Source organism: Neopsephotus bourkii, unplaced genomic scaffold (genome assembly GCF_033783945.1).
Source record: "Neopsephotus bourkii isolate Nb327-2 ecotype Australia unplaced genomic scaffold, CSIRO-AGI_Nbou_v1 NB_962, whole genome shotgun sequence".
Classification (NCBI taxonomy): Eukaryota; Metazoa; Chordata; class Aves; order Psittaciformes; family Psittacidae; genus Neopsephotus; species Neopsephotus bourkii.
Window position 1 is genome coordinate 6,720,621 of NW_026901456.1, and position 13,308 is coordinate 6,733,928.

The 13,308-nt window shown below is 40.8% G+C and overlaps 1 protein-coding gene across 4 annotated transcripts in view; it reads left to right on the top strand.

Annotated features, from left to right (window-relative positions):
- The window catches only part of IGSF5 (immunoglobulin superfamily member 5), a 44,721-nt gene that overhangs the window by 15,305 nt on the left and 16,108 nt on the right, over positions 1 to 13,308 (top strand). For all 4 annotated transcript variants that reach the window (XM_061359248.1, XM_061359249.1, XM_061359246.1 and 1 more), the window contains exons 2-4: positions 351 to 529; positions 8,247 to 8,567; positions 9,875 to 10,183. In XM_061359248.1, the coding sequence (XP_061215232.1) occupies positions 472 to 529; positions 8,247 to 8,567; positions 9,875 to 10,183 (688 nt within the window). In that variant the 5' untranslated portion in view covers positions 351 to 471. The remainder of the gene's footprint in view (positions 1 to 350; positions 530 to 8,246; positions 8,568 to 9,874; positions 10,184 to 13,308) is intronic.

Below are 13,308 nucleotides of genomic sequence, written 5' to 3' on the forward strand. Positions count from 1 at the left end.
CCTGCATGACAGTGACAGAGCACAGGATTCATGAGTCTGCCAGGATGCCACCAGCGGCACAGATGGTGCGCCCACGAAATTGCGGGCAGCTTAGACAATTATTTTTGCCAGCTGCTCATGATTAACTTTAATGATGCAGATGGATCTCCCATGATACAGTCAATCCTGAAGCAGTAGTGTTGTAATAGCCAGGAGGGACTGAGGGCATGAGAGATGCAAGATCTGTAGGGGGAGGTTTCTCTGCTGAAAGAAGCTCCTCTACTTCTTTTTAAACAGTTGTTTTGAGAAAAGATACTGCTCTTCTTCCAAACCCTCTCTCATTTAATCTTCTCTACTTGTTGGTAATACAGGTCATATAAAGTCACATTTTATCACAGGACACAAAAGCAGCAGCTCATTACCAAGCTGCTTCTCAAGTACTCGGTGACTGCTGGTGGCTTTCTGCCTTAAGCACCAGAAGAGAATGCTCCAATGGAAAGGTTCCAGAAATTCATTTTACTTCCTCTCATCTTAACTGCCTCACTACCAGGTAGGACACATTCATAACCCAAGAAATGAGCCACCATGGACAAAATGTATGAACTAATTTAAAAAGGGTGCAAACAGGAGTTACTGATGATATCAGATTGAGTAGTTGACCCCAGAGGGGGATTATTTAGACTGCTTGAAATGATTAATTTAAACTTCAAGCCTGAATGATGTAATGTCTTAGGATGGGCTTCACTGTGCAGGAATGAGGAGCATATGGGGTAGGGAGGAGATGGGGAAGCTGCCCTCTCTCACATTCAGTGGGCTGGGATGTTCCACTTATTTCTCCTTCTCCTTGCATTCATCTTCCACCTGTCTGTTTAGGACTGCTTTTGAGGGGCACCTGTAGAGAAGTCAATATTGGCACCTTATTTTGCTTCCAGAAATATGTGCAAGTTATAATTTTGCTAGTTTGCCTTCAGTTTACATTTTATATGATTGAATTTCAAAATAAATTCAGATAAAAGATATCTTTGTGGAAGAGCTCTAAAGAAAATGTGAATATAAAGTGACTAGTTGGGTAACGGAGACAAGGCTGATTTTTCTTTTTAATATTGTCTAGCTGGGGTTTTAACAGGCTCTGAAAGGAGCAATCTGCAATGGGTTGAGAGGGAAGGTATTGCCATAGCTTAATAATTGATGAAAGGAAACACAGTGCAGGAATAAACGTTGACTCTTCTGAGCAGAGTGGTTTTCCCAGAGGAGTTACACAGGGATGTGTGGTATTCAGTAGGATCTTGAATAACCTAGTGAAGAGGAGTGAATGTGAAGTGGCAGACTTTGCAGGTGGTGCAGAATTACTTAGGGGCAGCCAAATCCAAAAAGAGACTAGGAAGATTTGCCAGAAAATGTCATGATGCCGAGTGAATAAGTAATAAGGAGCAGAAAACATTGAATGCAAAGCATCACTTAAGATGCCTAGTGGGGGGAAAAGATAGGAACCTTGGAAAGAGAGTATATTTCTAAAAAAAGCAAGAAAATTTCACCATGTAGTTTTGTCAGTAAGGGAAATACAATGAAACTTGGTATTATATAAATCCACAGAAATCTTTTTCAAAGGCTAACAAAACTGGATGTCCTGTTAGCCTTTAAAAGATACAAGTTTTTGACAGATGTTTTGTTAGCCATTCCATTTCAGAAAGGGCATATTAGGTATGAGAAATGTATGGAATGTGACAGAGGTGATCAAAGGTATAAGGAGGCCTTCATTAGGATATCATATTCTGCTTATGAAAAAGAAGAAATAGTTAAAATTTAATAAGATTATTAATTATATGGAAGTGAAATGTGAAATGGTTATTCACAATTTCTCATGACAAAAAGAAACAATGGCAACCAGTAAAATTACCAGAAAGAAGATTTAAGGCAAAACAAAGAATGCACTTTTCCTCACACCATGTAAATAGTAAAGCTTGTAGTCACTGGATATGGGGGCTACCAAACTTTAAATAGGCTGAAAAAAATATAGAAACAAATATCATGGAGGGTATGTAGGTGCAGATGCAATCATTGGCTCAGGAAGTCCCTAGATCTCATATTCTTGGACACTGAGAAGTTATAACAAGGAAGCCGCAGTTTTTATTCTGTTTCTTGCACTGTCTTCCTAAGCATACAGAGCAGAGTACTACAAGTTTTCGAGGACTTCTGCCAGCCTTCACTAATGCTCTTAGTCAGGCACACATGCCATGGATGTTTTATTGCCCCACCTGAAAGACATATTGGGGTGGCAGGCATTGCCCACAGTACAGCCATGGGAGCACACCCCAAAGCAGAGAGGAAAAGCATATTGCGGAGAGACAAGTGTTGCTCTTGAAAGAAGTATTGCTGCTGTTAGGATGCCAGGATTCAGAAGGCTGGGCAGTGTGGCTAGGCTGCCAAGATGACAGCATGGCATAACTGGTTTGAGCATCCTCTTGGGTGGCATTGCGTGCCATTTGGCAGCAAAAGCGTTGCCAACCATGAGCCTGACATGCAGTGCAGGGTCCCAGCCTGCTGCCAGCATATTGGTGGTGGTGCTGTGGTGCTCTCAGTCTGGGGACTCTCACCACTGGAGACAAGAGACAGAAGGAGAGGAGTAGTCCAGCAACAGAGCCAAGAGGCAGCTGTCAGTAAGAGAAGGGATGAGGAGACACACTTGGAGAGGTCTGTGTACAGCAAGTGGAAATACATGTTGCTGAGTACCAGTAGACAGGTATCACTAGGCAGAAACATCCTATAAGCATTTAAAAAGTCTTGTTAACATAAGCTAGTAAACAAGCTAGTCCTTCTCTGCAAGCTTTGACAAGCTCTAACCTAATCTGATTTTCAGAAAGCTCAGCTGCAGGGATGTTGTTTTTTGAAATAAACTTGGGATGTGCTGAAGTTTAGGGTTTAGATGTGCTGAAGAAAAATCTTACCAAATCCAAAACAATTTATTGCAGAGCTGTTGCTGCAGCGGTGGGCCAGCAACGAGGCAAGGAAGGAGGAAGTCAAGGTGGGTGAGCAAGAGATTAAAGAAGGAATGAAAAGAAAAAAGCATTTAAAACAGACTGGGAAGAAAAAAACTGTAGAAATTCAAACAGAAATAGCAGAGTAGGAAGGGAGGAAGAAAGAGTCTAGGTGCAAAAACTGAAGGATAAAAGGCAGTGTTTATGGAAGAGCAGTATAGCTGTAGAGGGGGAGATTATTTTGAAATATCATAATGTGGCTGAGGAAAAAAAGGAGTCATTGCTGCAAAAGAATAAGCCCATCCTGTCCTTTACTGTGCTGCATCTAGATAGGTCACATAGAAAAAAGACAGATTCAGCAGTGGAAAGGAAGGAATGAAATGAAGGTAGCCACATCTCAGTGTCCATGTTGCTGAAACCTTCAGCATGAGGAAGTGGTCCTTTAGAGTTGTTTGAAGCATGGAAGAAAAAACATTGGTGGTGAAGGGCAAGGGCAGTTTTTTGGCAAATGAAGTTCCCTCGGTGCAGGCATCATCCAGAGAACGAGATGCATTTTTGTTTTGTCAAAACCCACAGTGAATTTGTGTGACAGAGTTCATAAGGAGTTGGTGTATACTCTGCATGCTGTTGAGAAGGACTGGGCAACTGGGTTACCATAAAAACTTACCAGTTTAAGCAAACTTTCACCAATGGTGACTACTTCGTAAACATTTAGTGATGTGCCTCAAAGCAGGTGTCCTAACTCAGCTTTCTTCTTCAAAAAGCAGAGAGTAACGCAGTGTCACAAAGACAGCCTAACATTTCCCTATTGTAAAGATGATACTTGCTTAGGTGGGATTTCTGGGGAAGGAGAGCAGATGCTAAACCAGCTGCTAAGAGCTGAACACATAATTCCTGTAAAGTACAATGACAGTCTAGTCTGAGGTCTTCATTTGTCTAAAAGCAACCATCTGCAAAATATTTTTTAAGCAATACGTAGATGAAGCTAGCTCTAAAATTTTCTCTTTAGTGCAAATAGCAAGATCCATCAAAAGGACTTACAGCGCTGGCTCAAGGCGCTGGTAACTGTGTTTAGATCCGATGTCTGTCATGAATGTTCTCTTTGACCTTACACAAGTTACCATATCAGTGTTTGTACATGACAATGTTAGACAATGGAACACACTGTTGGTTCAGGACTACACGTGCTATTGCAGGCTAAAAAAGCAAAAGCAAAAAGATAAAGAGGCAAAGTTAAAACCACGAGAAATGTTTTGGCAGCAGGTGGAGAAGGCTCATGAAGTTATTTTTTGCTTGTGCTGGGGCATTATGAAGACCTAAACGGAGGCAGCGTTGAGCTATGTCTTGCTCCTCAGTCCTGCCACCTATACGATCCCCCCACAGGGCTTATGGACCTGTTCCCTAGCTCACAGAAGTTGGTGAAAGACCATCTATTGCTCCAGCAGAGATGGTTGGTGGAAGAAGTTATAAATCCTACTATACCTATGGACAGATAAAAAACCAGAATTATAGAATCATAGAATAGTTTGGGTTGGAAGGGACCTTCAAAGGTCATCTAGTCCACCCCTCCTGCAATAAGCAGGGACATCTTCCAACTAGATCAGGTATTATATTAGATAAATGAAGGAATGACTCATACCTACCTGCCTATCTGCCTACCTTCAGACTGTCTTGACTGTCTGAACAAAACAAAAGCAATATTAGCCATGTAATTTTAGAACTGATGATCACTGATTATTCATGTTTAGGGATAAATTTTAAGACTATAATGGAACCCACAGACATGATCTCATAGCAAATTAACAGCTAGCAGTGTACTGAAAGTCACATCATTTATTCATTATACTCCTTAAAAAAGTAAAGTATTTGCACAGGGATGGAAATAAGTCACAAATGCACTGAGATGAGTTTGCATTAAGAGGAGAAGTGTGGATAAGTATTGAGCTCCTGTTTCATGAGCAGCTAAATGCATTTTGGTATTAACTCTGAGAAAGTTTGTTCATGCTATGTGTATCATCATGGTAGCTGTTTATGTCCACTTCAACCAGTCAGGAAGACTTCAAAGAAAGTGTTAAAATAAAAAAAAAAATCAGCATATAAATATGTTGTAGGCACCAGAGGTGCACAGGAAGTAGTATTGTAAAGGCTGGCTACAATACAAGTCAGGAAAAGATAGGTAATTAAATGACACATTTGGGCTTAGGACAGCGTTTCAACCCTGGTAATGTAAGTTATGATAGAAATCATGACAACTGGATGTTGAGTATCAGAAAGAGGGCCATATCACGTGACAAATGGTCTCACTGGAATGCACTTCATCAGTGCATGCTCATTAGAAAGCCTGTAGTCCTGTAAATGATGCCATCCACAGACATGTGGCCAATCCCTAACATTCAGAAGGAGACAAATAGAAAAGAGACAAAATGGCTTTCAGGCATTTTATAAGCTGTATGTAAAGCAACATATTAAAGTATGCACATAGATTTGGTTGATGAGTTCATCCTCAGGGTGTTTCATGTGTTAAAGCATTTCAGTTCACCTCTACAAGTCTGAAGGGAGCTTTGAATAAATGCCACTGGAAAAAATGAGACATTTAAGTTGAACAGAAATATGTTTTGTTGTATCTTATCTGGCTTTATTAGCTATCAGGGAAAGTGAAGTTTGCTTTTCATTTAATGTTTATTGCTCACACAGAGATATACTTTGGAGAATAAGGTGCATGGCAGAGGTAGCATAACACAGGAAGGTGGAAAATTTTTGTAAAGGCTTTTGTAAACATAAGAGAACTCAGAGTCAATCACACGAAGAACCAGGGAAAGCTAGGTTTGCATAATCCTGCAAAACAAAGAATAAAAAGGCTTTTGTCTGTAAATACATGCAGCAGGTGGGAGGAAAGAGGGGAGCTGTTTATATTAAAGAACAATTCTTGGCACAAACCTGGTCAGATATACAGTGCCTAGGATTAAATGTGATCTGGGAATTAGAAAATTATGTTGACATTGCAGCAATGAGATTACAGATCCTATGTCCCGAGTGCATTCACCGAAGCTCTGGTTGCAATGTTGTAACTGAGTTCCATTTATACAACTATCAAGCATCTCTTTTGTGTGAAAAATTACAACATATTCTCCTTTACTCATGTCAGCTACTGACTGAATGAAAAATGAAATTTTCAATAATTCATAATGAATCCATCAATGAATAAAGCACCTAAGATGTACAAACCCTGAATTGAATGAAACCTTTAAAATTCACTTTATTGTCGTGGATGTTCTTAGCAAAGGAGTAATGGCCATTACAGACTTTCTTTCTCCTGGAAAATAGTTGAACACTGATTCTCAGGCCAAATTTGCAATCACGGGGTTTTAATTAAACTGCTATGGACAGTAGTATCTAATTGCTGTAATTATGCAGCTACAGGCTGAATCTTTAGATGTAGCACTGGCAGTCCTGGTGCTTCCTCAGCATGAGTGTTTCACAGTAAGTGATGAAAATCTCATCGGTGAGGTAGATCTCACTGGCAGGACTGCTTGATTTACAGGGAGCTTGTGAAAACTCTGTTTTTGGAGATACACAGAATTTGACAGGACAAGGTCCTGTGTCAATGTCCTAACTGTGAGGTCTCTGCTTGGAGCAGAGGATTGGGCTAGGGATTTCCTGAGGTCCCTTGCCACTGAAAACTTTCAATGTCCCCAACAAAGAGAAGCTCTGTCACAGAGAGGTGCAGGTAAGCACTAGGACAAAAGGGAGCAGACGTGAGCTTAGAGGCAGGTGAAGAGACAATAGTATCTGTGGGAGATGAGTTAAAACTGTGCCCTGTGGGATGCACGAGGAGCACAGACAGTCCCCTGAGATAAACCTCAGCGACAGCAAGGTCTGCAATGGCAGCACTCTCCTTCCTCCTTCGCTCCACCTGCAGCCAACAGGGCTGGTGGTGGCAGTGACTTAGTAAAGGGACTGGGTATGAGAGCATACCATTTTGGGCTCCCAGTACAGGAAAGACCCTGGTGAGCTGCACTTTCAAGTCCTGTTCCCTAAGACACCAATCAAATAATCTGGAACGTTCTTAGAGTGCGAAGGTTTGTCCCTCATGAAGACTAGGGTATACAGTGTTCTCTCTCTGACCTCTAAAGTTTGCCTGCCTTCAAAATGGCACAATTTACCCTGGCTAATTCAGGGACTGAAGTCACGGCTGCTGCTTTGAAAAAGAGGGTCTCAGCCTTGCTCTTCCTTTACTTTTGGCTTGGTAGAAGTGGGTGCTTCTTCCTTCCCACGCACAGGAGATCTGCCATCTGCCTGGGCAACAGCTGCACCACCATTCCTCTGAGAATAATGGGAGGCCCTGGATCTGTTGAGGAGAAAGTGAAAACAAAATGCCTTCATTAGAAGGGAGCTTTAAGTTCTAAGAAATGGCAGCAAAAATGCATGCTACCTTTTAAGGAAGAAAACCCATGAATTGCAGCAGCTCTAGTTAGCAGCCTGAACACGTGGGTAAGTATGTATGTGGTGCATGCATGAGAAATAAGGAAGAGGCTGATGAATAGGGGAAAGAGCATAGAAGGATATATGCTGGGGCTGCAAAATATCAGCAGCAATCTGAGGTATGGATAAGGGACTAGTTACATACTCCTTCATTTCTTTTTATTGAATATTAGACTTTATTGAAGTCTAGAGAAGTCATGTATTGTCCTACTTAAAAATGGAATTTTTTTTTTCATCAAAATGATGTCAGATTTTTAGTGAATCACTGAAGAGAGGTGATATTGGAGTTGGAAGAGGAGAGACAAAAAAACAAATGCGTCTTTAAAGAAAACCATTTAATCTAAGCTGGAGCTGAAAGATACATCTCAACTGGTTAAGATTTTTTTAACCATATAAATATGAACTTAGGTTTGTAATGACTGGCTTGGGGATCCATTATAACAACATACCATTTGATGACTGCTTATTGCTGTGGGATTAATATTATTCAGTTGCAATTTCAGTTCACTGTGCATGTCTTTAACTACTTACTGTCAAGCATTATAGAAAATGAAATAAAAATCTTTTCCTGAAAGCACCAGGTACTGACAACTGTCAGAGGTGAAGTGCCAGCTCAGCTGAATCAACAGCCTTTCATGACAGAAACATGACTAAGTGCTTACTACCCCAGTGCTCCTTGTGAATAATACTATTTGAACCAGGATGCCTGGCTTTTTGACCTTAAATTGCTGGCAGTAAAAATTAAGTCAAAGTCCTGTGGCTGTGGTGTTGTATATGTATTTACAGACTATGTCTTTTTCTTCGTATCAGGTCTTGGCTTTTGCTACTCTATTATACGTGGCCCTAGTAATGCAACAGTCCTTGCTGGTTTGGAAGCCCGGTTTAATTGCACAGTATCGGAAGGATGGGTAATTCTCATTTGGCTGTCCAACGGAAACCCTGTCCTCACTGTCATCAATCCTCAAGGAGCTGTTGAAACATCGGACCGCTTCACCTCTCAAAATTATACCAGTAGCAATGGGTTTACCTCGGAGCTGATCATCCACAAAACCCAGCTGAGTGACTCTGGCAAAATTGAATGCAGCATCCAGCAAAATAGTGAGAATGGCTTTGCATTTCTTTCTGTTCAAGGTGCGTATAGCCACCAATAGAAAGCTATTTTATGGCAGGGGATTTGGAACTAGATGATCTTTATGTCCTTTCCAACCCTAACTATTCTGTGATTCTATTAGTGTGAGGTGTCCCTGCCCATGCAGGGGGGTTGGAACTAGAAGATCTTAAGGTGCTTTCCAACCCTAACTATTCTATGATTCTATGATTATACTGCACTTAAAGGAATCCTCTGATGAATTGCTCGAATTATCTCTGTGAAGGTGTATATATTCTCATTACCATCCTTTACCTCCTGCTCTCCTTGTCTTAATTTTACTCCCAAAGCTGGTTTCAGACTCACATTCAGAGTGCCATTAACACAGGTCATAACTTCTCTTATTTTTTCTGCTGCATCTCTTACTTTTTTATTGGACTGCATTAAAGTCTCTGAAGGCAGTCAGTCAAAAATTATCTTTTTGTCTAGAAACAGTATCAAGGCCAGGCTGGACAGAGCCTTGAATGACATGGTCTAGTGTGAAGTGTCCCTGCTTTTGGCAGGGTTGCTGTAACTAGCTGATCTTAAGGTCGTTTCCAACCCTAACCATTCTATGATTCTATGGTATGTATTACCCCTGTAATCTTTGTGCATGAACCATCTGCTGTCTTTAGGGCAGATCTGCCTTCTGCTTTCTGACTCGGGATTCAGTCTGTATCCAGCTTACCCGAGTTTGATTTAGCGGTGTTTAGAAGTACAACCCTTGAGACACAAAGTAATATTTTTCATATGATTGCTGCTGCGAGCTACCATTTCCAAGGAATAAGAAGTTCCTATGTATCAAGCTCCTGCATACAAGACCCTTCGTCCTCTGGAGCATCACTAGTGACACAGCGCAGCCAGTAAAGCAAGCTCTAACCACCAGACACTGTCCATTTGTCAAAGAAGTACTTCATGCAATGGCAACATCTTGTCATCTACTCATAAACCTTCCCTGATAAAAACTGAGCATACTTAAAACTTAGAGAGAAACACTGTTATTTCATTATGTTGTCCTTCAGCTGGAAATATATCAGGATGGCTAAAAAGTATAATTTCCTGCCTTTTATTGGAAAGGTACTGAAAACTGAGCCTTGTGCTTTTACGCTGGACAATGTGTCCGTGAAGTTGCAGTTTTATCTGCATGTCTATATCATGCATATGGTATATCTGTGTTAATAATGTTTGGTTTTGACTTCATATCTGAAGGCATAGATATTTCTGGGTATCAAGATAAGATTTAAAGCTATCAGCAGGAAAGCAAAGAAGCTAAATATTCTGAAGGAAAAAAACCATCTTTTCCCTCCTACAGTTAATGGAACTTTATTCATCAAAAATAGCACCTTAACAGTAAAAGAGAACAAAACAGTTGAAATTGTTTGTGAAGCCATAGGATGGGCTCCAGCTCCAGACATTACCTGGATGACAAATGGCTCCTTCATTGATAAGTCAAGGTATGCTACCCAGCAAAGTCAAGGATCTAATGGCCTCCACAATGCCCTGAGCACCCTAACTTTGACACCGACGGACACTGAGATTTTGACTTGTTTAGCTGACATAGAAGCACTCCCTAACCCTCAGAATGCATCTGTAACTCTTATTTTTGCCAATTCTACTTTAGGTAAGTGAACGTTTGTTGTACTTTGCCTATACAGTAGTGCCTGTACTGTACTGCCTATCCTATATTCAGAACTGCACTTTTTGTTTTGTTTTGCTTTGTTTTATTTTGAACACTTTTATTTGCAAATTAAATACGAGATGTGCAAAAGTAATAGAATTGGATCTTAAATATTCTTGATTAGGCCATGTCTGCTATATATTAACATAATTTGTTAGACCTCATTTACACAAAGCCAGACTCTCAGGCAAAATTCTTTTTCATGATATTCAATACCAGTTTTACCACTGACTTTGCAAAACCCCCTGAATTTTACTCCCAGTGTCTGCACACAACCCAGAACACTTCAGGTGCAAATAGAAAGTTTTCCATATGAGCAATGACTGGATGTGATGGAGCTGTTGTAGTATGGTGATACTGTTCTCAGGGCTGCACTGAGCCTAACACCTAATTGCAGATGGTAACATTTATATGTAGGAACTTCTATGCAGTATAGCTATCACCAAGCTACTATAGGAAAGTCTTTGTATGTGGTGTGTTCACCTCTTAAAGAACAAGAATCAGAAGAAGCTGCATATATTTGGGCCTTATCCCAAAGTCTGCTTAGATCAAAAAGCTATTGGGCCTGCTTTCCTTTTCCTGACATAGTGTCTTTCACATCTTAGAGGAAGGTAAAAAATTTCCTGCAGTAACATGTGTGGAATTCTTTGGATGGTGTACTTGGTTACTTTTAATTGCCTTTTATTTAAGAAAATTCAAGGATGCTATAATCCAAGCATGTATGTTGGTTAAATATCTCAACAGTTAGCAAGACCTTTGATAACCCTAAATATTTTCACTAAGGTTGTCAGCATTTTCTGTAATGCTGCTGATCTTTGACCTCACTGACATTCTAAGAAAATAAAATTCTTTAATCTAAAACACTGACAGTGCTTGGAGGTTCATCAGGAAAAGGGTGATTTTATCTTACCTGTGCAGCCAGTGTGGAACAAGGCAAGTGGGACTATCACTACAAATCTACCTCACAATCTAACAGAATCCAATGAAAAATGTTTTTCTTTGCCAAACCATAACACGAGAAGTGCAAGGCTTCGTGGGTTAGCAGTGCTCAATGTGGATGAGGAAGACAATACCAAACCATCCTTATGAGCTTTTCTCTGTTGTGACTAGCCAAATATCTCAACTGTCAGGTGGAGGACTCTCAAGGCAAACTAAAATTGAAGCACTAATTACATGGCAGAGAGCTGAGGCTACTGGGTACAGGCACACTGTCTCCTATGGTGACGTAGTTCACACTTTTATTAGTCTTATCCTGTAGAACAGGAAATGCATAGATTATAGGGATTTTTTTTTTTGCAATGGGTCTGTGAATCTTCAGCTTTCTTCTGTTCAGAGTAGGTACTCCAATCCAGCTTTCTTTTTATGATGCTGTGGGCATCGTGAACTTATAATCATGCTGACATCTTCTCTTGATGAACTGATTCTTCTATAATGGGTGAACATGGCACATACAAAGACATTCTTATAGTGGATTGATGAGGGGTTTGGCATAGAAGTTTTGACATATAAACAAGTGAGGAGGTTGAGTAACTGTGTCTTTTATTTTAAGTATTAGTCATTATTAACAAGCCTTTTTCAAAAGTACTTGCTTTTCAGCGCAATTGAAAAGGTCTTTTCAACATTCTTAATATGACTTTTTTGTAGTCACATTGATGCCAATTACTGACTAAGCAAAATAGAATTATCCTGAGGAAATTAATAAATTCCCCTGCCTACTCACTGCGAAATAGTGAGGTATCCACCCTCAGTTTCCATAGCTACTCACTGTAAATCAGAAGAGGAGAAAAACAGACGTCATGAAGCACAATTAGTGTATAATTAGGGATTGTATATGACCCTCTTTCATTTCTCTTTGGAAAAATCATTGTGCAGCAGCAGACACTCAAAATTTGCCAGGGTATGAGAATATGAAGTCATGGCATTTATGACAGAGGAAGCTATATAATGTATATATCACACTTGAAATCTCAGAGCTTGTCTGACTTCATATACAGACTCAGCCTTAGTCAGCTGTTGTCAGGAGAGAATATGAGTAGCTTCAAACATCTAAGGAATCCTTCCCAAAACCACCGTAATATCAGTTTCAGCCTTCACTTAAAAGCTTGAGGAATCAAATCCCTCCATGGTCCTCACAAGAAATACCCATCCATTCACAGACCATTGCAACCAAAAGTCAACCCTCCTGAGCCAGCCATCTCCTGGTCAATGAATGTCCTCCCTTCCTGCACCTCTAGACCAGTCTTAGCCTCAGCCCTTTTGACCATTCCATGCAAGATCATGCATTTTTATGTCAGTCACTCCTCCTCCAGAGTCACCATAGTCACAGTGGTGTTCAGCTGGCCCCCAAATTTGGGAACTTTTATGGAATTGCCCCAGCAGATGCATTCACAGAGCTGTTATTGGGAAATGGGGTCCATGGCAGAGTCCCTTAGGTGGGCCCAAGCTCTTTGGCTTCACTGTTGACTTCATGTGGACTTTGACCCATAGGAGATAGGGAATATGCCATGAACCTGATCTTCTTTTGCTTTTTAAGGTAGCCAGAAAGCTCCAAAGTGTCCAAGAAATAATGTGCAGCCTTTTCCAGTTTCTCTTTTCTCTTTGGTCACCAGCATGTGCCAGTGAAAATCCTCTTTTCTGAAGATACTTAGCCTGAGTAAATTTTTGGGCAGCTTTGGGAGGGTCCAGAGGTCTGGCAGCAGCAGAGGATGGGCCCTATAGAATAAGGAAGTGGCTTTGTCCACACTAAGAACCTCACGTAATTTGCTATGGATTTTCTAGTGGGGATAAAAAGGGTTTAATGCCCTCATTCTTTATTGCCCCTCTCTTGCAACCCTACTTGTGTGTTGAGCTGGCAGCTCCTGCTCATGCCTGTTGGTCCCAGGTCCAGTTTCTTTCTGGATCCTCTGAAACTGGGGAAAAACTACAGTGCTGAAGTGCTGAGAGTGTTTGTGTTGTATGCTATCCTTGCTTCAGCTCAGTAGATCCTCTTGTGACATGTAACCTGAACCTGTCAGGGGGCAAAATACTTTGGTGTGGCAGCCAGCCTGCAGGTATGGGCCAGTGCAGGT